This window comes from Rosa chinensis, chromosome 6, assembly GCF_002994745.2.
Source record: "Rosa chinensis cultivar Old Blush chromosome 6, RchiOBHm-V2, whole genome shotgun sequence".
Classification (NCBI taxonomy): domain Eukaryota; kingdom Viridiplantae; phylum Streptophyta; class Magnoliopsida; order Rosales; family Rosaceae; genus Rosa; species Rosa chinensis.
The window spans coordinates 56,019,033-56,042,400 of NC_037093.1; the positions used below are offsets into that span (position 1 = coordinate 56,019,033).

At 41.6% G+C, this 23,368-nt stretch overlaps 2 protein-coding genes across 2 annotated transcripts; one reads left to right on the top strand and one right to left on the bottom strand.

Annotated features, from left to right (window-relative positions):
• Positions 1-1,229: 1,229 nt before the first annotated feature.
• Positions 1,230-4,471, bottom strand: LOC121050041. Its single transcript, XM_040508593.1, has 8 exons — positions 4,150-4,471; positions 3,558-3,769; positions 2,515-2,895; positions 2,059-2,377; positions 1,943-1,963; positions 1,624-1,742; positions 1,495-1,524; positions 1,230-1,376 (listed from the first exon to the last, which is right to left on the bottom strand). Exons 1-8 carry the CDS (start codon positions 4,469-4,471, stop codon positions 1,230-1,232), a joined length of 1,551 nt encoding a protein of 516 aa, XP_040364527.1.
• Positions 4,472-13,821: 9,350 nt separating this feature from the next.
• Positions 13,822-15,120, top strand: LOC112173387 (glutathione S-transferase). The gene is made up of 3 exons (XM_024311000.2): positions 13,822-14,081; positions 14,168-14,216; positions 14,309-15,120. The coding sequence occupies exons 1-3, from the start codon at positions 13,932-13,934 to the stop codon at positions 14,755-14,757; spliced, it is 648 nt and encodes a 215-aa protein (XP_024166768.1). The 5' UTR covers positions 13,822-13,931; the 3' UTR covers positions 14,758-15,120.
• Positions 15,121-23,368: the final 8,248 nt, after the last annotated feature.

The following is a 23,368-nucleotide window of genomic DNA, read 5'->3' on the forward strand; positions in this document are numbered from 1 at the left end:
ACCAAAAAAAGGAAAGAATCAGTATTGATTGTAAAATGAGGAGTGTAGATTTCACTTTCCTTATAAAAAAAAGTGACTCAATCGTTGTTTGTTTCTTTTTGAAATTGATGTCACCTGCTTGGATCTCATCTCTGAATTTTTTTAAAATTTTAAGAAGTTCTGGTGTGGTTTTCTCATGCAGCAACAAAAAATTATTCAATGTCATCACTGCTTTAAGATCATTTTCACGAAACAGGCTCCATGGTAGAACTATCATCTTCAACTTCATCTTTATCATTTCCCATGATGCTCTCAATTATCTAGTCGCCAGTCAACATAGAACAAAATACAACAATATTTAAGAAAATATAGAATACTTTGATAAATTATTAAGTTATTAATTTATCCAATATTTAACATTCGCTAAATTAATAGGATTTCCTTGATCCCAAGGTTATTAATTTATAGAGATTAAACTGTAATTCGAGATTCTAAATTGTCCAACTTCTTCTACATAGTGGTTGGCAAGTGTTGCGAGAATTATTCATATAGATGACCCTGTTTCTCCAGACCAACCACCATTGCATAGTATAGGGAAGCACTTATAAATGAAAAAGAGATAATTCTAATTAAGTATGGGAAAAAAAATATAAACAGTACTCCAGTTATGGCTCATTCTAAATTTTCATACCTAACTTTCCGAAACTATCACAATGGTAACTCAAATAGCCAACCCGACCCAACATTCGTACCCGCCGTCCATGACAGCGTTAACTCGTATGCCACATAGCGTACTTGTAGGGGTAAATTCGACCAATTTGTATTTGGTGCCAACTTGCTCTATACAACTCCGTAACAGAGCAATTCCCCGCCAAAAAAATAAATTATTCTTTGTTTCAAAGATTTCCCTAGTTTTTTCTAGCACACCAAATCAACCATGCATACAGAAAGAGGCAATACCAAAAGAGGCATTTTTGGCAATTTTTGCAGGAACTCATTGAAACCCAGATCAATTGAACATGGTAAATTAGAATGGCCTACAAAATAAACCTGCATTAAGTCTTAAACATGTTCCAACACCAACATCCATACTGTTACATCAAAATGCTTCGAAGAAGCAATAACTAAGGCATTTTTTCTCAACATCAAAAGAAAATGCCTAAATAACAGTAGGCTATTCAATTGAAACAAGTTCTGGACACATAAAAAACACATGCTAATGCACGCTATAGTGATCCACTGGCCTTGACTCAATACTTCCATGAGGGCTTTCTTGAATCAGTCCTAGAGTTTGTGGCAGAAGTAGAACCTTCTGCAGGCTTCTTTCCTGGTTTGATCCTTTTTGCTGGTGACTTGAATCTCCTCCCTGAGAATACAGGATTGGAGGAATCTTGTGGCTGTGGATTATAAAGAAAACAGCATTTCCACAACCGTTATATAACTATTCACTAAACCAGTAAAAACTAAAGCTTTTTACCATTCACATGTCCAACAAATATGGAAAAAAAAAATTACCTGTGGTTGATGAACAATATTGGTTGAAGTCTGTGATTGCATTCCAATGACAACATCCACATCAATTGTGACATTCTGACTTAAATTATCAGAAATGACTTGTGGTTGCTGATGAATGACTTAGGGCACCTCTGCATTATCTGGGACTTGAACATTTTCATGTTCAGGCTGTTGCTGCACATTTGCACCATCTTCTGGTGGCAGAACATTTGCACCATCTTCTGTAGGCAGCTCATTTTCAGCCTTCCCTTGAGGCATATTATTTTCACATTCATTCTCTTAGCTCCTATTAGTCCATAAAATCAGTTACATAATTGTCGAAAAGAAGTTTTAGAATGCATATTTTAAACCTGATTTCTCCTAAGACAGGTCCTAACATTGTGTCCTTTTTTATGGCATCTCCCACACTTGACCTGCGAATAAAAACTCCTTGGGAGCTTCTCAGTACCAGCAGGTGGTGGTTCTTCTCCTGCATAAATATAAGGGTTAAAGTAAGAGCAATTATCATGAAGTTTTGACATAAAAAAAAAGACTATGAAGGTGTAATTAGGATTCAATGTTTACCTGGCTCTTTGTTTCTTTTCAGTTTGGGCCTTCCAGGTTGTGCCCTATATAAGGGTGCTGCAATAGGCCTGTGGATGATCTCCCATTCACTGACACCAGCAATGGGGTTGATTACTAGCTCATAAGCCTTAAAGTATTTTTCCATCCTATAATGATCATCTACAAACTCATCTGGTGACCAGCCCTTTGAATAAATGGCTGCAATGGCATGACCACAAGGGATTCCACTGACATCCCATCTTCTAAAACTGCCGCTCTTCTTGTCCAATTGCACTGAGTGCTGAGTAATGACACCAGATGCACAACCAACTCCTCTTCCCTAAATTTCAAACCTCATCTCACTTGATTGAAGATCCCTGTATCCATGGCTCCACTCAGCATTCTTCTTCAACAACTTTTCAAACCTAGGTCCACCCTACCCTTCCAATTATGCCCTGAGTTTCTCCTGTTACATACTCTAACCATTGCACTTGTCTTAATATCCTCCAAACACCCCAGAATAGGCTTCTTCCTAGCTTGCAGCAGACTCTTATTAAATGACTCACTGTGGTTATTTAGAAGTATGTCACACTTGAATGTATCCTTAAAGTGTGACTTAGACCAATGTTTTGCTGGTCTATCCATGCACCATCCCCATGCCCCAACAGAAGATATCTTCAGCTCTTCCATTGCATGCTCATACTGCCTCATTGCATAGGCTCTTGCAACAGCCCATAATTTTTGTTTCAGCTCCAAACCACCAAAGCCATCACCTTTGAAATTATTGTGGAGGTGTTGAACACAATGTCTGTGTTCAGAGAATGGGAACATGTCCTTGAAAGCTTGCTCTAGACCTTTCTGTTTATCAGAAATGAAAGCATAATGCACACTGTGGTATATTTGAAGGTCCACTCTCAGTAACTCCAAAATCCATGTCCAGCTATCTCTGCATTTAGACTCCACTATGGCCCAGGCAATGGGATAAATTCCATTATTCCTATCAATGCCTACAACTATCAACAAGTGCCCCTTGTGAACACCCTTAGGCCGCGTTTGGTTCACGGAAAGGAAAGGAAAGGAAATCAATTCCTTGCTCTTTCCATAGGCATGAGAAATTGCAATTCCCAGCAATTTTCCTTTCCAGTGTTTGGAAAAACTAGGAATGTAATCAGAATACACATTTTAGTTTTCATTGCAGGGGTAGTGCAACTATCATACAAACAACAAGTACAGTTGGTTATATTAGCAAATAATGATTTTGAGCAGAGACAATTTAGTCATATAATTTTGCAAGTGGGTGGGGCCGGGGAATCAATTTCCTGAGGTAGGTGGGGTGGGGTGGGAACCAGTTTCCTCCTCTTTTTCCTTTCCTTTGGGAATCATTTTCCCTTCCTTGGCCATCTCAAAAGCATGAAAATACAGGAAATGAAAGACTTTCCTTTCCCAATGTCCAGATTCTGTGAAACAAACATGGCCTTAAGGTGACACCCATCCAGCCCTATGATTGGCCTACAACTTGCCCTCCAACCAATCTTCAAAGGCTCTAAGCAGATATAAATCCTCTTAAACCTTGTCACATCTCCATCTAGCTCTGTTTGAATCCATACAGAGGTACCCGGGTTTTTCTTTTTCAATTCACGTGCATAGCTCTCAATCAGATTATACTGATCCTCATGACTCCCTTGAGCTAACTTAACTGCCCTCCTCTTAGCTCTATAAGCCATTTGATACCCTATATCCATTCCAAAATCTTTTCCAACTGCATTCTAGACCCCTTCCCTAGTCCAATTGGGATCATTCATGAAAAAAATTAGCATACTCATCAGCAATAAAGGGAGCATGACAGTGATACACCTTTCCCTCTACACTTGAGCACTTGTGCACTGGTCTGAAGGTCTTGATCTGAATGTTTGGGTTCTCTTTATCTGGAGTAGATGCATAAACTGTGAATGGACACCCTGGACTTGTAATACACACCACCTTTACCTTATGCCTTGTATTCTTTTGAAACAAGGCATTAGGGGGGGGGGGGGGGAACCAGTTTCCTCCTCTTTTTCCTTTCCTTTGGGAATCATTTTCCCTTCCTTGGCCATCTCAAAAGCATGAAAATACAGGAAATGAAAGACTTTCCTTTCCCAATGTCCAGATTATGTGAAACAAACATGGCCTTAAGGTGACACCCATCCAGCCCTATGATTGGCCTACAACTTGCCCTCCAACCAATCTTCAAAGGCTCCAAGCAGATATAAATCCTCTTAAACCTTGTCACATCTCCATCTAGCTCTGTTTGAATCCATACAGAGGTACCCGGGTTTTTCTTTTTCAATTCATGTGCATAGCTCTCAAGCAGATTATACTGATCCTCATGACTCCCTTGAGCTAACTTAACTGCCCTCCTCTTAGCTCTATAAGCCATTTGATACCCTATATCCATTCCAAAATCTTTTCCAACTGCATTCTAGACCCATTCCCTAGTCCAATTGGGATCATTCATGAAAAAAATTAGCATACTCATCAGCAATAAAGGGAGCATGACAGTGATACACCTTTCCCTCTACACTTGAGCACTTGTGCATTGGTCTGAAGGTCTTGATCTGAATGTTTGGGTTCTCTTTATCTGGAGTAGATGCATAAACTGTGAATGGACACCCTGGACTTGTAATACACACCACCTTTACCTTATGCCTTGTATTCTTTTGAAACCTCAGTTCCTTCTTTGTAAGAACTGCATGCTTCCTCATGGCATTCTTGAACACTGTAGAGCTAGGGAAGATCATACCTAGCTCAAATGTAGGATTCTTCATGTCAGCAAACTGATTGAACTCCTTCCAATTAGAAAACTTCTTTTTACCCTTCACAGGAAACATCCCAATATCCTCCCCACTTTCATCTGAAGAACCATGCAGACTGGGAAAGCTATCAGAAGCAGTCCCATCCTCCTCCGAGATTGTTCCATTGAATCCCATTCCTTGACATTGCTAGGATCACCATCAACATGCGTATGAAACTCCACCTCATAATCTGCATCATCCAACTCAAAATCACTATCTACAATCCCCTCATAATTTGGATCGTCTGAATCATCATTGTTAGAATAAGTCACTGGTCAGGAACACCCCTCACCACTGCTCCTAGTCGAATACCTCCTCTTCAAGTCCTTTGGTCTACCCCGCTTCTTCTTTGGAATTTCCACCTCATGTTCAACAACTTTCTCCTTCCCTTTATCACCCTTATTCCTTGAAGTGGAAGCATGCCTATAAGGTGGGCCTCTTCTTTGTCTTTCCTGTGGGCCAAGCCCATTATGCCTAGTACCATCTTCAGCAACACTCTCCTTTACTACAGGCCCATTTCCAACTAGCTGGGTCTGTGGCACAAGTATCACCTCTTCTGGGCCTCATGTTGAACATCTTCAGCTTTTTGAACATCCTCTTCTACATCTTCTGGTGTATCATCTTCCAACCATAAGTCATTAATGGCATGTCCAAAGTAGGACAAATGATCAATTTCATCATCATAGTGATCTAACTCCCAATCCTGCAAATACATTCTTCCAACTGAGCAAACAATGTACACATGAATTAACTTCCCAACCTTAGGTATGAACTGGACCATGTCGATACAGTCTGCATCAGTCACTATTGGCCAATAACCAGTCCCACTTTCACTTCCTGGTATCCTAAACCAGTAAGCAATTGGCCCTCCTAAATATCCCAGATCATGTGCCCAGTAATTGAATCCTGTCACAGATAATTTATCCTTATCTACCCCATCAACATACACTGTTTCCCCTCATTTGTAAACCTTATTCACTCCATTCCTTGAATAAAACTGGCCTCCATGATGTATACACACAGTGAATAAGTCATCACCTACATTGTAGCAATAATAAATGTCACTAACTACATACACAGAAAACACATGGGCCAAAACACATTGAATCTGTTGTAGAGAATTGGATAATTGTATTGTATTCATCTCACCATGAGGTTTATATAGGGTTACATCATATATACAAAAGGCAATACATAATAGCTATACTAATCAATAGCACATTACAAGTATGTCAATCGCATACATTACGAGTTTGTCAATCGCATACATTAAGCAATATCTATTGCATGAATAGTCATTATCATTTACAAAACTCCCCCTTGGATATTCCATGTCAATAGTGTTGCCTCTGCTATGCGCTTCTAAGTTGCCTCGTCAAAAACCTTGCCAAGTAATAAAAACCCTATGGGAAAAAACAACCTTGGTCGAAGAAGAAAAAGAGCACAACGCGCTTGAATGTGGAGTAGTCTACATCCTTCCACACTCCCCCTTATGCCGCTCAAACTCGGTGATGACGTTTTGATCGTTGCCTCACTAAAAACCTTGCCAGGTAACAAAAACCCTGTGGGACAAAAATAACCATGGTCGAAGGGCAAAAAGAGCACAACACATCCTTCACTCTTCGAGATCGAACATGTAGACATCATACCTCCCCTTGATGTCAAGGTCTCCCCATGATTTCTACAATTATGGGAGTTCGGATAACTTTCTTAATCCGATGCTCTTCACATGTTTCTCGAAGGTGGATTTAGGTAACAACTTGGTAAACAAGTCCGCTACATTATCCTTTGAATGGATTTGATTCACTTCAATATTTAGAAGTGTTTGTTGTTGCTGATTGTAAAAGAACTTAGATGATATATGCTTGGTGTTGTCGCCCTTGATGAAACCTAACTTCATTTGCTCAATACAAGCTGCATTATCTTCATAAATGCATGTAGGTTCATTTGTGGTAGACTTCAAACCACAAGTTCCTCGAATGTGTCTAACTACAGACCTTAGCCATATGCATTATCGCATGGCTTCATGTAGAGCAATAATCTCTGCATGATTTGAGGAAGTAACAACAAGGGTCTGCTTTGTAGACCTCTAAGATATCGCAGTGCTTCCCATGGTAAAGACATAACCTATTTGGGAGCGACCTTTGTGAGGGTCAGAGAGATACCCTGCATCAGCAAAACCCATCAAGACATCGTTGTCATTTTGATGGAAGGGAAGAGGAGCATGGAAGGTGGCGTTTTGCCTTGTGGAGTCTGATCCCACACTTCCGTTATTTCTTCTCTCTGTAGGGATAGAACAAGCTCATATCAATCGTACCTCTCAAGTATCGAAAGATTGTCTTTATGCCAATCCAATGGTGGCGTGTTGGCGCAGAACTGTGTCGAGCTAACAAGTTCAATGCGAATGAGATGTTCGGTCTTGTGCATTGACCTAAGTACAATAATGCGCCTATTGCACTTAGATAGTGCACTTCAGCCTCTAATAAGTCTTCGTCCTCATCCCTTGGACGAAACAGATCTTTTTCAGGCTCAAGACTACGACTGATCATGGGAGTACTCACAGGCTTTACTTTATCTTCATTAAAGCGCCTTAATAATTTTTGAGTATATGGATCATAATCCAATCACTACGGTGCTCGAGTTCTAGTCAGAGGCAAAACTGTGTTTTTCCAAGATCTTTCATCTCAAATTCGGATTTCAAGTACTTAGCAGTTTCCTTTAACTCTTCTAGAGTTCCAATTAGGTTCATGTCATCGACATAAACTGCTACAATTGCAAATCTGGAACTTGTCCTCTTTATAAACACGCATGGGCATATTTCATTGTTGACATATCCCTTCCCAATCAAATAGTCAGTTAGACGGTTATACCACATCCGTCCGGATTGTTTCAATCCATATAGTGAGCGTCTCAATCTTATTGAAAAAGCGCTCCGTGGTTTAGAGCCACTTGACTTGGGTAATTGAAGTCCATTTGGAACCTTCACACACACACACACACACACACACACATATATATATATATATATATATATATCTGAATCTATATCCCCATAGAGATATGTTGTAACCACATCCATAAGCTGCATGTTAAGTTTTTCGGAAACTACCAAATTGACAAGGTAGTGGAACGTTATAACGTCCACTACGGGAGAATATGTCTCCTCGTAGTCGATTCCAGGGCGTTGTGAGAAACCTTGCGCCACAAGGCGGGCTTTGTATCTAACAACCACATTTTTCTCATTACGCTTTCTAACAAATACCCATTTATGGCTAACAGGCTTTATACTTAGGGGTGTTAGCGTTATAGGCCCAAATACCTGTCTCTTTGTTAGTGAATCCAATTCAACTTGGATCGCATCTTTCCATTTAGGCCAATTTGCTATTCGTTGACATTCCTCAATGGAGCGAGGTTCGATATCATCGTGCTCTATAATTCTTTGAGCAATAGAATATGCAAACACATCATCAAGGATAATAGAATCTCGATTCAACGTCTCATGTACACTAGTGTAATTCATGGAGATCTCCCTATTCCCTGGAATTAGTTCTAACATTGGAGCGTCCCCCAATGATGTCTCTTGGACATAACTATAATCCAGAATATCTTCATGAGACAGGTTATTTATGTCGATGATTAATGGATATTTCTGTGCCAAACTCACTTTCTTTCTCAGGCGAGAATCCATCAAACCTTTAGGCCTCCCACGTTTCCTTGCTGGGAGCCCGATCTGAGCCACATTGCCATCACTATTAGTGGTGCAGGCGCCATGCCCAATACCCCTAGGGGTGGCGCCATGTCCATGATTTTTAGGGACATCAATCCTTGCAGGCACGTTTGCAGCATGTATATGTGATCTTGTCACTTTAGCGATATTAGAAAACGCATCAGGCATAGAGTTTGCTGCGTTCTGAAGATCGAGAATTTTCCGCACTTCAATTTCGGACTGTGCGGTTCGGGGATCAAGATGAGACAAAGTGGGGACAGACCACGATAATTCCTGTCGTTCCTGTTGAACATTATTGTTCCTATCTCCCCTTAACGACGGGAAGACTGTCTCATCAAAGTGACAATCCACAAATCTAGCGGTAAATAGATCGCCTGTCAAGGGTTCTAAGTAACGAATAATGGTTGGAGAGTCATATCCAACATAAATGTCTAATCGTCTTTGAGGTCCCATTTTGATGCGTTGTGGCGGCACAATTGGCACATAAACTGTACACCCAAATATGCGTAAGTCTGAGACATCAGGCTCATATCTAGTAAACCATCTGGGACACAGAAAAGGGTTGAGTGGCAGTAGGCCTCAGACGAATGAGCACAACTTCATGCAATATTGCATAGCCCCAAGCAGAAACAGGGAGATTGGTGCGCATAACCAATGCTCTAGCGACCATTTGAAGTCTTTTAATGACAGCTTCTGCGAGACCATTTTGGGTGTGAACATGAGGAACAGGGTGTTCAACCTCAATCCCAATGGACATGCAATAATCATCAAACATTTTTGATGTAAACTCTCCAGCACTGTCAAGACGAATTGACTTAATGGGATGATCAAGGTGGTGAGCCCTTAATTTAATGATTTGTGCTAGGAGTTTAGCAAATGCAGCATTTCTTGTGGACAATAGCATGACATGTGACCATCGTGTCAATGCATCAACCAACACCATAAAATATCTAAATGGTCTGCAAGTTGGTTGAATAGGTCCACAAATATCACCTTGGATTCTTTGTAAGAATGGAATATTTTCTTTAGTGTACGTCCTTTGCATAGGATGGTCTCGATCCTAATTTTGCTAAAGAGCAGGCTTTGTAAAATGAAAGATGGGCTTTAGAAGCAACCAGGGAAGTATCCGGTTGAGCCACGAAGTCACAATTGACTTTAGAAGTAGAAAAAGCAACCAAGGAGGTATTGGTGGCGTCAATACCACTTTTGGGCTGCAGAGGGTAGGCGGCGCCAGCCCTACCTTGGATCGAATTTTGGTTTTGACTTCTTTTCGTTTTGAAAAATGGATGTCCGTGTGAAATCTTTAATATACGGATCATCATATCACGACCTGAGTATCCCAAACAGTCATGCCAAAGCCTATATGTGTCAGAATCCCATAAGTCATCTCTCATGACATGGTTGGATTCAATAATTCAAATAGTGGTTGCATACAACCTACTAGATCGACACATAAGTTTCTCTAATACTCGTTTATGTCCGTAGTCATTAGAGGTGATGCAAAAGAACTCTTGTCCATTCTCACAATGTGTTTCCACATGAAAACCATTGGCTCTTATATCCTTAAAACTCAATAGGGTCCTTCCAGCCCTAGGATCATATAGAGCTTCGGTGACATTAGTACTTGTGCCATTTGGCAACATAAATTGAGCTGGTCCTCGACCATGAATCAATTGTGATGGTCCAGCCATCGTAGTCACAGAAGATAGACTAGGCATCATCCAGAAATAGTTGCCTATGTCACAATATAGTATGTGTGGTGCCACTATCAACAAGGCATTCCAACTCTCCAGGAAGCATACTGAAAAATAATAAAGTTCGAAATTAAAACATGTCCATGACATCGAATAATAATACGATACTTTATTAATAAAGATAGCCAATGATTACATCAAAGGTCCCAAAAAGTCTAATCCAAAATAAAATCAAACTAAGACACATTGTAGTCACTCTATCCGTTTGGTAACTCCAATCAAATATGACCAGAAAAGTATAGAGAGATTTTGGTGGAGCGAGGCTCTCTTAAGTATCATTAATCTCATTGACTTTCCTAGACATCATATTTCATTGGGTGCACCACATAAGAAAGAGTTTAATACAATTGTCATTTATTGACTAAGGCATATTGCCATTACAAAAATTCTTGGAAAATAAAAGGACTAATCTAATCAAAGTCTGCGGCATCCTTTTGCACTTTATCGTCAACTTTGAAGTCCTTTATGGTGAGATGGATGTCTCCACCATTTTCTTCTTCTTCTGCAAGGTACACTTCTTGCTCCCTCATGTCCCTGTATCTTGAAGCTAGTTGCTCGCTTGCCTTGCATTGCTTGAACCAATGCTCACTTGATCCACATCGATGACACATGTCATTGTGGTTGCCTCCTTTTAACTGAGGTGCACGTTGTGGGCGTTCCCTAGGAGGGTTGGTGCCACCACCACGACCCATGGCGCCTCCACCACGAGCCATGGCGCCACCACCATGACCAGGGATACCACGACCACCTCTCTCATGTGTGGCATTGCCACCACGTGTATCCGCACCAAACCTGCGGTTTCTTTTCTTATTAGGGCGGTTATATGGACTCATATGTCCCTCATATCCTTTATTCTTAGGGTTCCGCTCCTTGCGCCCTCTTTTGGGTGCATTATAATTCGTCTCATGAACGCTTTTAGTTCCAATGGGCCTTGAATTATAATTCCTCATGAGTATGTTATCATGTTTCTCAGCTACATATATGAGATTGATAAGCTGATGAAACCTCGTGATCCGTCCAGCATTGACTTCAGTGCGGTATTGCTTTGATACCACAATGGCTGAAACGGGGAAGGTGGAGAGAGTTTTCTCAATTAGCTCTTGCTCTGTGACAGGTTGTCCACAAAACCTCAACATAGACTGTAGGCGAAGAGCTTCTGAATTATATTCAGCAACAGAATTAAAATCAGCAAAGCACAGATTGTTCCATTGAACCTTTAAGTCAGGGAGGAGGGAATCTTGGACATTGCCAAAGCGCTTTTCTAGCGCTACCCATAGCTCTCTTGCATCCTTGATCGACATATACTCCAATCTGAGTGCCTTGTCCATATGGCGTCGCATCAAGATAACTGCTTGAGCATGCTTTGTAGGTGTTCGCACGAACACACGATCCGAGTTAGGTGCCTGGATTATGGGTAATATTCCCTTTGAAGTGAGGTGGTTCTCAACATCGGCTACCCAACTGTGGTAATCCGAACCTGTTGAGTCAAGCATGGGAAAGTCGAGTCTAGGTTCATTCGACATCTTGAAAATAAGAAGAGTAGATATATTAGTTTCGGAGCTAAACTTCCACGAAAACTAAAATATAAGATTTCCGAGCTATGCTACCAAGAAAACAATTTCCAAGAATCTTTTTTGGATTAGACCAAACAATAATGTTTTAATATGATCACAATTTCATGCTGCTTACGACGCTCTTAGTCCGAGCATTATGAACACTCTTAGTTCGTTAAGCGTGAATCCTCATAATTCCGCTTTATTAAATAATTGAACCCATGTTCGTATATTGAAAATCTTGCAGAAAATAAAGGAATTTAAAAGACTAGAAAGCAAGAACTTTAATATTTAAAACTTACTTGTTGAAATTCGGAGCAGATTCGCTTCTGAACAGCTCCCACTTCGAATGGTGTACAAATCTCAAAACGACTCTAATAGGGCCGAAATTTGGAGGTCAGATAGAAGAGGCAGAGACGAACAACTTTAATGAAGGAAGGATTTTGATCTGAGGTCCTGATCAACATGTTTCGAGGCGTGCATAGGATGATCTGGACAGGAACGAGCGTGCTGCTGTGCTGCATGGGCAACAGGCGTGTGACGATGCTGCAGGGGCAGTAGGAGGCACACGGGTGCTCAAGGGTTGCAGGAGCAGCGCACGGTATGGCTAGCATGGGCTAGGAGCTTGCGGCAGTTTTTGGTGAAAGAAATTTCGGGTGTTAGGGTTTTATTTTTTTCTGGATAGGCCTTGGGTTAGAGTATCGTGCTGATAACGTGTTGTAGAGAATTGGATAATTGTATTGTATTCATCTCACCATGAGTTTTATATAGGGTTACATCATGTATACAAAAGGCAATACATAATAGCTATACTAATCAATCGCACATTACAAGTATGTCAATCGCATACATTACGAGTCTGTCAATCGCATACATTAAGCAATACCTATTGCATGAATAGTCATTATCATTTACAACAGAATCAACAATTTCCATTCTCAATGTCAGCAAACAAAAAAATTCTCATTCTCACCTACACGTTTGTCTTATCCAGCATCATTTATAAACCAAACCAAGCATTAAGGGAGCATTAACTGGGTTTCGGTTTCTGTTTTTAATCATTCTTTTTGTTTTTAAACATTATCCTCCCCATATAATGAACACACTTCCAGATTGGAAACAAATTTAATAACATCACCAACCTAGCAACCCCAAATTTAATTGGATGTCAACCAACTCAAACCCTAACCCCCCTTTATTAAAAAAACCAAAGTGACGACAAATATATTGGGTCGAGCTGGCTATTTGGGGTACCATTGTGATAGTTTCGGAAAGTTAGGTATGAAAATTTAGAATGGGTCATAGTTGGAGTACTGTTTATATTTTTTTTCCCATTAAGTATAGGGAAGTCATATTCTTTGCCTATGAACTATCAAAATAACATTTCTTTATAAACCTATTCCTAATATTATTTCACAAATCTCAAAAACAGTGTACTCATTTACACGATTTGATCATTTCAATTGTGGAGAAGAATATGCTCGCTTCAATTCATTCTCCGTCGATTTTTTTCAGAACCTTTAAAGGGGATAAAAAATTCCAAGAATTGAATTGCAAGTCTCTATTGAATTCGATTGTACCTTGATCAGTTACAACTAACTTTACTAACGCCTCAAAATATAAAAATGATAAGAAGAATTAAGATAGATGCACGCCTCAACCTAACCAGGAATTGTTAGTCAAACTACTTGTGACGTGTGTGATTATGCAACCCAGCTGGAAGGACTTAGTCCTTATTGACTTACATTATTGGTGGGAGAGGGTCCGTGAATGGCGATGCATCATGCATGAGCATATGAAACCACCGGGTAGTTGTCAAGATGCTTCCTCTTGGAGCCTGGCCGAATATTAAATATTAAATATTGCGGCTGTCCGTAGACTTTAAGTACTATTGGATGGCATTGAATCATTCATCTCTTTTCCTGGCTTATAAATATTAGGCCATATATCCAAAGCTTCATAGCAGAGTCCAAATCAAAGCACATCTTTTTGTCAGTTCATCTGCCAAACCAAACACACCCCCACAATCATGGCCGGCATCAAAGTCCATGGAACCCCTTTCTCAACGGCAGCAGCTCGAGTTTTGGCTACCCTCTATGAGAAAGAGGTTGAATTCGAGTTTGTTCCGATAGACATGAGAGCTGGTGAACATAAAAAGGAGTCCTTCCTTGCCCTCAATGTAAGTATCTTGAAATGAAGATAGAATTGCTTCGACATATTCTCTCTTTTATGTTCTTACGTTTCTTTGTTTGCAATTCAATCCAGCCATTTGGTCAAGTTCCAGCTTTTGAAGACGGAGATCTTCAGCTCTTTGGTAAGTTTGTGTTTAGCTCAGCCACGTCAAATTCACACACCATATATAAAATTGTGTTTGTGTAACCAAGATTTGCACCTTGTGAAATGCAGAGTCAAGAGCAATTACACAATACATTGCCCATGAGTATGCTCCAAAGGGAACCCCGCTGATTTTCCCAGACTCAAAGAAGATGGCAATTCTATCAGTGTGGACAGAGGTGGAGGCTCAAAAATACGACCCAGTAGCTTCAAAACTGACATTTGAGCTAGTTATAAAACCTCTGATGCTTGGCTTGGCCACAGACTTCACAGTCGTGGAGGAATTTGAAGCTAAGTTGGGTACAGTTCTCGATGTCTATGAGGCTCGTCTGGGCAAATCGAAATACTTGGGAGGTGATTGCTTCAGCTTGGCAGATCTTCACCACCTTCCAACCACAGACTACTTAATGGGAACACAAGTCAAGAAGCTGTTCGAGTGCCGCCCAAATGTTAGCGCATGGGTAGCTGATATCACAGCAAGGCCTGCTTGGAAAAAAGTCGTTGCCATGAGAGCTCACTAAAGACTGCTGTAGCTCACTACTGGACAGTCCCATATCTTCAATGGTTACCTGTGTCCTGGCATCATATGTGTTTGCCTTTTCATTTCCTCCATTAAGTTAGAGCAGAGTGTTTAGAACTTCTTGTTGTACGCCTTTGAGCTTTTATCTCTCGTCTTCCATGTGAAATTCGATGCCTTCTGCCTTTGCTTGTCAGCTTTGACAATTTGTTTTGGGTGTTTGAAGTCTGTGTTTGCCATTTACTCATGCTACAAGCTGAGCACTGGAAATTCACATCACAGTAAACTTACTGCAATGAGTTAAACAGTAACATTCCAATTCAATAATGGAAACTGCTGATAGGCAGAGAGAGAGAATTCCAAGAAATTGTGTAGAAAATCAGAGAATCAACAATGATGATATTTCTGTATTTTTCGGATTACAATTTAACTCTTTGGCCTGTCACACTCGGACTCTCGACAGAAACATGGATGCTGCTGATTACTGAATAACAACTGCATGCCATAGTAAAACAGGGGTTATGCTTGCTTTGCTTGTAAATGCAATCCAAAACCTTAAAGGTGTCCGGTGTATTAAGGTCGCCGTACACCTTTCTGTCTTCTGCTGCCATTAGCATGCTGTGCCTAGCTAAGCTAAATGGCAGTTGTTGGAGGTGAAAAATTCCGTTGAGGAGTTTGACCCAACAATTAATGCGGACTGAAACGGGAGCTGACCTGGGAACAATCGAGAAACTTCCCTCAAGCGTTGACCTAGAGTTTGACCGTCGGCTCGAGGAGGAGGGGGGTACCTGCAGACAACCCTCCGATGCCTAAGTCAATACATTTCTCAGTAGTGGAGTAGAAATAATTGGAATTCGATGGATTACCTGGACGTCGAGCCTCCTATATATAGGCGATGACTTACTTCAGGAACAAGCTGCCATTATTTCTGCTTTGATGGCTGCATTTATTTACACACTTATAATGACAATTATTGTCGCACTAATAACAGTTAATCATTGCATACTTACGACCATCATAAACCATCATTCATTGCGTATTTATGATAGTCATTCATCGCGCACTTATAATCATAATCATTGTGCGTAGTTATTGTAGTAATAATCGCCGCATTCATGACTGAAATTTAACGCCATACTAACTGCGGAGTTAATCGCCTTAATTGCAGGCCCAGCAGAATTTGACCACTCCCACAATGCCCCCAAATTTTCTCTTTGGACACTGGTCCTAAGAAGAAATTTCCATTCTCTAGCTGCTTCAAATCTTGCCTCAAATATTTCCTCGAGCCCTGGCCGTCCCGATTCTTTCCTCGAGCCCTGGCCGCCCCGATTCTTTCCTCAGGCCCTGGCCGTCCCGATTCTTTCCTCGGGCCCTGGCCATCCTAGCCGCCCTGAATCTTTCCTCGGGCCCTAGCAGCCTCGATTCTTTCCTCAAGGCGAAGATTCATTTTCAGCATGAGACATGGAATTGCCCCCATTTCCCTTTGAATCTGATCAACAACATTTTATTCTCCTTGGCCACCGACCTTGGGTATTTACTCTGGACACCAGCCTTACACATACATTTCAATAACACTGACCACAAATATATTTCAAATATAAAAGGAAAAAGTCAGAATATGATTACTAAAGGAAACGCTAGTCTACGTTACCCAGACTTTTGTCACTTTGGGGCTTGTATTCCATCACTCCCAGTCCTTAGTGACAAAAATGGAATCCCGTCAGGGGGCAGTTCCCGCCATCACTTTTTAGGGATAAGTGTTTCCCATAAACGGCGCCACTTGTTGGAGGTGAAAAATTCCGTAGAGGAGTTTGACCCAACAATTAATGCGGACTGGAGTGGGAGCTGACCTGGGAACAATCGAGAAGCTTCCCTCAAGCGTTGACCTGGAGTTTGACCGTCGGCTCGAGGAGGAGGGGGGTACCTGCAGAAAACCCTCTGATGCCTAAGTCAGTATGTTTCTCAATAGTGGAGTAGAAATAATTGGAATTCGATGGATTACCTGGACGTCGAGCCTCCTTTATATAGGTGATGACTTACTTCAGGAACAAGCCGCCATTATTTCTGCTTTGATGGCTGCATTTATTTACACACTTATAATGACAATTATTGCCGCACTAATAACAGTTAATCATTGCATACTTACAACCATCATAAACCATCATTCATTGCGTATTTATGATAGTCATTCATTGCGCACTTATAATCATAATCACTGTGCGTAGTTATTGTCGTAATAATCGCCGCATTCATGACTGAAATTTAACGCCATACTAACTGCGGAGTTAATCGCCTTAATTGCAGGCCCAGCAGAATTTGACCACTCCCACAGCAGTAGTGCTTGATAAGTTGATATCGTTTAGCTGAAGGGTATCTATATCGCTATATTTGTATATATAAAGAAATCATGTGCATGGCGACAGTATAATTTGGGATTCTAAATTGTCAAACTTCGCCTACATAGTAATTGCCAAGTTTTGCGAAAATTTGTCACATAAATGACCTTGTTTCTACTTTCTCCGGACTAACTACCATTGCTGAGTAGTATAAATATATATGAAAAATAGATAATACTAATTAAGAAATTGTGACTTTATTTTCTTTATTTAGTATTATTATTATTATTATTTTTAAATAAGGGCCGGTGCAGCTGCCCTCAAGCTTTCATTAATGAAACTGTTGAATACAATTGGGGGGGGGGGGGGGGGGGGGGGACATAAAGCCTAAACCCGAATAATTAACAACGAGAGAACATCCTAAATAATAACAGGAGCCTCCACTAAACTTATATATTCAAACATGCATCAACTAGCAAGGGTTGACATACCAGACATCTGAGCAACTCCATTTGCTTCACAAAAGTGACACAATGGAAAGATAAAGCTCATACAAAGCCATAAAGCAATTAAACCTGCTTTCCCATTATGTTGTCAACTAGAACAACCTCCAACGACACTTAGTTTCATCTTGCCACTAGGGGGTTGCGTCCATGTGATAATGACTCGCCACTTCTTTAGGACAGATAAGGCACTTTGAGTGCACACACCGACATTCAGGCGTTCAGCTCGACTCTCCCTACAATAACTTGATAAAACTCTATTATAATCAAAACTGACGAAAAAATTAAAACTAACTCATAACACAACAAAGCTAAAACACAAACAGCCCAACAAGAACCTAATGACGTGACCCAGGCCCACCAACCAGCCCAAAAACCCAGCAGATACACCAGGCCCAAAACCCTCCAAATCCAACGCCACCAGATCAGCGTCACTCTCCCACCACCTCCACCACGTTGGCAACCGGTGATGACTAGCATCCCTATCATTAAAAACCAAAAGAGTAGGACAAATCTGGACTTAGTCCGCGCTAATGCCCGATCAATGTCCTCAATCTCTTTTAAGTTTCACCACTGCACTCGTGGCAAGAAGATCCAGTCGCCGCCACCTCCTACTACCCAAATCTACCACCAGTCGATGCCAAACCATGTGACGCTTCCACCTAGAAATCCGATCACCCTTTAGCAACCCAGACCGGATCCGATCTGGTCTCCAATCCATCGAGCCGCCCACCCATTCCTGGTCATCTTCACGCTAGAAGAACTCGTTGCTCAACCATGGAGGAACCCATGAACACAAGACCCATCCGACCATGCTCGTCACACGCTAGCGAGGCCAGAGGCCCGCACAGGTATGGCAGCGCAGTCGGACGAGTGATAAAGCAAAAGGGGAGAAGGACAAGGTAGGTTGTGCGTGAGGCGCGTTCTTTTCTAGGTTTTTTTTTATATATTTCTATCCTCCAACTGAGACTTTAACTCTTCATGTACTTGTGACTCTTATGAGTATAGGAAAGTCACATTCTTTGTCTATCAAGTATCAACTATCAAAATAACATTTCTTTATAAGCCTATAGAATTTCTCATACCTTATATTGTGTCACAAATCAAAAACAGTGTACTCATTTAGTCATTTACACTCGCTTCAATTCATTCTTTGTTGACTTTCTTTTAAAACCCTAAAAGGAAATTGACAATTCTCGAATTCCAATCAATCTCAAAGCTAAAGGGAGAGGACGAAATTACCTAGTTAAAAAGGTCTGGGAGTTCGACGGCGGTGCGTACGGCGGCTCTTGCCGGAATTAGAGGGTTATTCTCTTTGAGGTGCTGACTTCATCCCTGGTAGTCGAGTAACTCAAACATGCCGAGGAATTGAAAAACGACGACATGCAGAGTCTCAGGTTCCGGCGATGTGTGTTCAACTTTTTCCGGCGTCGGAGCTTAAGGCAATGGTTCGGGTTTTGCTCTCTAGGGCTTGCTGAGTCTGACGGTGGTGTCGGTGTGGCGAGGTGATGGTCGAAAATCGATGAACGAAGAGGGGCAGTAGTGTTGCAACTGTGGTGGTCATGTACGGTGGCTGTGGGCGATGCATGTCAATGATAAGGCTCGGGCTTAGGTCAGATTTGGGTGCTGGTGAAATGACAAGTCTACCCCTGCAATAATTGTGTTGGGTTTTGAGCTCGCTCCTTCATTCGTTTTTCGCCAACAACTTCTTTTTTGATTTCTCAACTCTGTCTTAGATCCGAAACTCAATTTCGTAAAAACTAAAAATTCAAATCTTCACCTCAACTCAATTCGCCTTCCTTCCAAATTTGCTTCGACGATCTTTTGCTTCAATGAACTTTAGTAACCTTCTAGGCCCAAAATGAAGAACTCTGGCCCAAACTTAAATTATAAGGCCTAATAGGTGGTCTCGACACCCAAAACAATTTCCAAAATCGATTTCTTCACTTTAAATCACCATGTGAAAATCTTATTGGCTGAAATTGCCTTTTAAAAATTAAACAAAACTTTCAGGGGCTCACAGGTTTTAAGAAATCAATAGCAGTCTATCAACTTTTTAAAGAGTCTGTGAACTTTTCAAAAAGTCTGCACAAATCCAAATACAATACACCCCCCGTAGTATTGTGATTAGTTATCAAGTGGTTAGCTATATATATATATATATATATATATATATATATATATGCCTATATAGATACATATGCTTAGCTTCTGTGCCAGCTAGCTTGTCAATATTTATAATCCTTTGTGATTAAATGAACATCCCCACTATGTCATGCATGTGCTACGCACACAACCACATGACTATTAAACAAAATAGATATATATATATGTAAGTTATTTGTCATCAATTATTACTTTGCTTACAATTTTATCAAAATACATATGCAAATTATTGATGTTGATTTTACAAATCCATATATTAATCATCTATTTTGTTTTAAGGAATTCAACTATTTCTATCAAGCATTCAACCGCAACTACGAGTTGACGTACATTATCGGAATACTTATCCGCCAAAACAATGGAGCGTCATGCTTGGACAACTCCAACATGATTTGGGCAGTTGTTTTAATTTCAATTCCGGCTTACTCCAAACCTGCACGAGATAAGTAACTATATCTTCTTTTTTACGCTCTTTCAATTTGAGCTAGTGCCACGCCAATGCCATGCTTTCATAACTCTTGAGCATGCCTACAACATTTCGTAGATTTGACAATACTTTCTAGGCCTTACATGCTAGATATGTCATGCTTCAAATATTGATCTCAATGATCCTTAAGCATGCTTACAAAATGCAAAAATGTTATTAGCAACTTAATTACAAGCACATGATATACACGCATGCCATGCTTCTATTTAATTGAAAAATTAAATAAACATGTCACACTCAAACAACCTATGCCATATCTAGAAGATTGTGACACTCATGACTTAATTAAACATGCTCGGATAACGACTTGCTTGGGTATCGAGCATGGCCACGACTTGCTTGGGCCATGCCTCGCATGCTCACCTAGCACCTACCCGCTCAACTACACCTAACTTGCTCGAACACAATTTGACGCGCTCAAACATATCCTGCATGCTTTAGTTAAACTCTAGGTTCACAATGCTTCATAGCTTTCATCGAGAGCTACTCCTAAATTTTATATGGACAACCATCACACTTGTAATTATCTAATATGCATGTCACATGGCCATAAGATCCATATATTATTACTTGCTATACTTATTTGTCATTGTTCATACAATTACAAACTTTACATATACTTCATGCAAACATATGGTCTAGCCTCCGGACACCATACTTTGTCAAACTTTCCCCACGGGAAATAGACCTAAACGGGTCTAGACTCCACGAGTCTATGGTCTACAACCAACTGCCAAGCAGTAAGGCAACGCCTCATAATGACAATGACCGCTATGCAGCATTACAGTCAAACTTTTCTCTTCCGGGAAAGGGTAAAGGGACCGGTTAACGCAACCCACGGCAGCCATTAATCCGGCGGTTAACCCCCGATGCTTGAGGGTTAAAGATTAGGTTTGCTACCTAACGCCCACCGCCTCCACGGCACCCCTGAGCTCCGTGCTCACTCCTTCGCGGCACCCTTGAGCTTCCATCTCACGAGCTCCAATGCTCACGCCTACCCGGCACCCTTGAGCTTCCCGTTCACAAGCTCTCACGCTCACGCCTCCACAGCACCCTCGAGCTTCCTGCTCATGAGCTCTAACGCTCACACCAACCCAGCACCCTCGAACTTCCCGCTCACGCCTACCCAGCACCCTCGAGCTTCCCCTCACGAGCTCTAACGCTCACGCCTACCCGGCACCCTTGAGCTTCCCATCCACCACGAGCTCTCATGCTCATGCCTCCGCGGCACCCACGAGCTTAACGCTCACGCCTACCCGGCAACCTTAAGCTTCCTGCTCACAAGATCTCATGCTCACAAGATCTCACGCTCATGCTTCCGTGGCACCCACGAGCTTCCGCTCATGCCTACCCGACACCCCGAGCTTCCCGCACACTTATTCCCGACAACCTCGAGCCTCCGCTCATGCCTTCCCGGCAACCCCAAGCTTCTGCTTACTCCTTTCCGGCAACCCCGAGCTTCCGGCTCACCCCTTCCCGACAACCTCGAGCTTCCAGCTCACGCCTTCCCGGCAACCCCAAGCTTCCCTCTCACGCCTTCCCGGCAACCCCGAGCTTCCTGCTCACGCCTTCCCGACAACCTCGAGCTTCCTGCTCACGCCTTCCCGACAACCTCGAGCTTCCGCTCATGCCTTCCTGACAACCCCGAGCTTCCTCTCACGCCTTCCAGGCAACCCCGAGTTTCCCACTCACACCTTCCCGGCAACCCCGAACTTCCGCTCACGCCTTCTTGGAAACCTCGAGCTTCCCGCTCACGCCTTCCCCGCAACCCCGAGCTTCCGGCTCAAGCCTTCCCGACATCCCCGAGTTTTCACTCTCTTGCCTTCCAGCATTCTCAAGCTTTACACTCATGTCTCCTCGACATACTACATGTTAATGGAACATTGAATTCTTCTACCATTTGTCGTTTGCAACAAATCGAATTCTTTTCGCATTCCATTAATAGGAGCAAAAACCAAACAAACAAAAGCGTTCGCGCATTCATCGTTCACGAATTACAAACGCTTGCCTTCATGGCAATCATGCAACTTACATCGAGCATAACCTCTTCAACTCGACCTCGTTTGTTCTCTTGTGAGCACCACGCACATCATATGCAATTCATATGCTTATGCATGATATGTTCACACAACCATACGCGTTTTCGAGTTTATACGTCATAATCGATCATACTCGGCGTCATTCACACATATACATCAACATGTATCATGCACATCGTACATTCGTATATGCCAATGCATATCCGTGCAACTTACATACATTGCTCAATACAACAAGCATTCCATGTGCGCATGTTCCTATATTTGTTTTACAAGTTAAAGAGTCCCTTCTTGTTTAAGGAGTTTGGGGACTTGTAGGGGCTGGGCGCCGCCTGGACGTCACTTATGCTTGATGACTTTATGTTTATAACTCCCCAACTAAGAAGTTCCTCTTACTTGGGGACTTGTAGATACCTTTACTAGTAAGCTAGTTTGCTATCTCACCAAGCATAAGTAACACCCTCTTAGGGGGGTCCACAATCCATGGTGGGACCCAACTGCAACATGCATCCCGTAGCCCGATGTCCAAGCTACGCCACGGTAGTCAGAAACGGCCAATACCTCGCCAGGAAGCCACCTTCCCGGCCTTGCCAACATGGTTTCTAAGACTAGAATAGTGGTTTTGCGTCCCACATCTAAGAAAATGTAGAAGAGAGAAGTTCCCTTACCTATAAAAGGGACCCCTCCTCCCACTTAAAGATCTATCCCATTACATCTCTTGTAATCCCTTTTGGGCCACAAGGCCCAAACACACTAGTTAAACTTTCTAGTGGACGTAGTCCCACTAAGGCGGGAGACGAACCACTATACTTTTTGTGTCTTACTCTCTCTCTCTCTCTCTCCCATTCTCTAAAGCTAACTAGAGCCATCAGTTCTAACGTTAACACATTGTAGAATTTCTCATACCTTATATTGTTTCACAAATCAAAAATAGTGTACTCATTTAAAGCATCTTTAGCAATGCTAGCCATTTTTTAGTCAAATTTTAACTAAAGTAGCTTAAAATTCATTTTGGCTAGCCACTTTAGAAATACGTCTGTATCAGTGCTCTCTATTTTAGATCATTTTGAATTTATATTATTTT

Bases quoted from the DNA above. Each gene is read 5' to 3' on its own strand.
- LOC121050041 (XM_040508593.1), bottom strand. From the start codon at position 4,471: ATGGATATAGGGTATCAAATGGCTTATAGAGCTAAGAGGAGGGCAGTT. The intron at 2,378-2,514 runs GTATGTAACAGG...TTTGAAATTTAG, and splicing joins AGACAAGTGCAATGGTTAGA to GGAAGAGGAGTTGGTTGTGC. The intron at 1,525-1,623 runs GTGCCCTAAGTC...ATGCAATCACAG, and splicing joins AAGTCCCAGATAATGCAGAG to ACTTCAACCAATATTGTTCA.
- LOC112173387 (XM_024311000.2), top strand. From the start codon at position 13,932: ATGGCCGGCATCAAAGTCCATGGAACCCCTTTCTCAACGGCAGCAGCT. The intron at 14,082-14,167 runs GTAAGTATCTTG...AATTCAATCCAG, and splicing joins AGTCCTTCCTTGCCCTCAAT to CCATTTGGTCAAGTTCCAGC. The intron at 14,217-14,308 runs GTAAGTTTGTGT...TGTGAAATGCAG, and splicing joins CGGAGATCTTCAGCTCTTTG to AGTCAAGAGCAATTACACAA.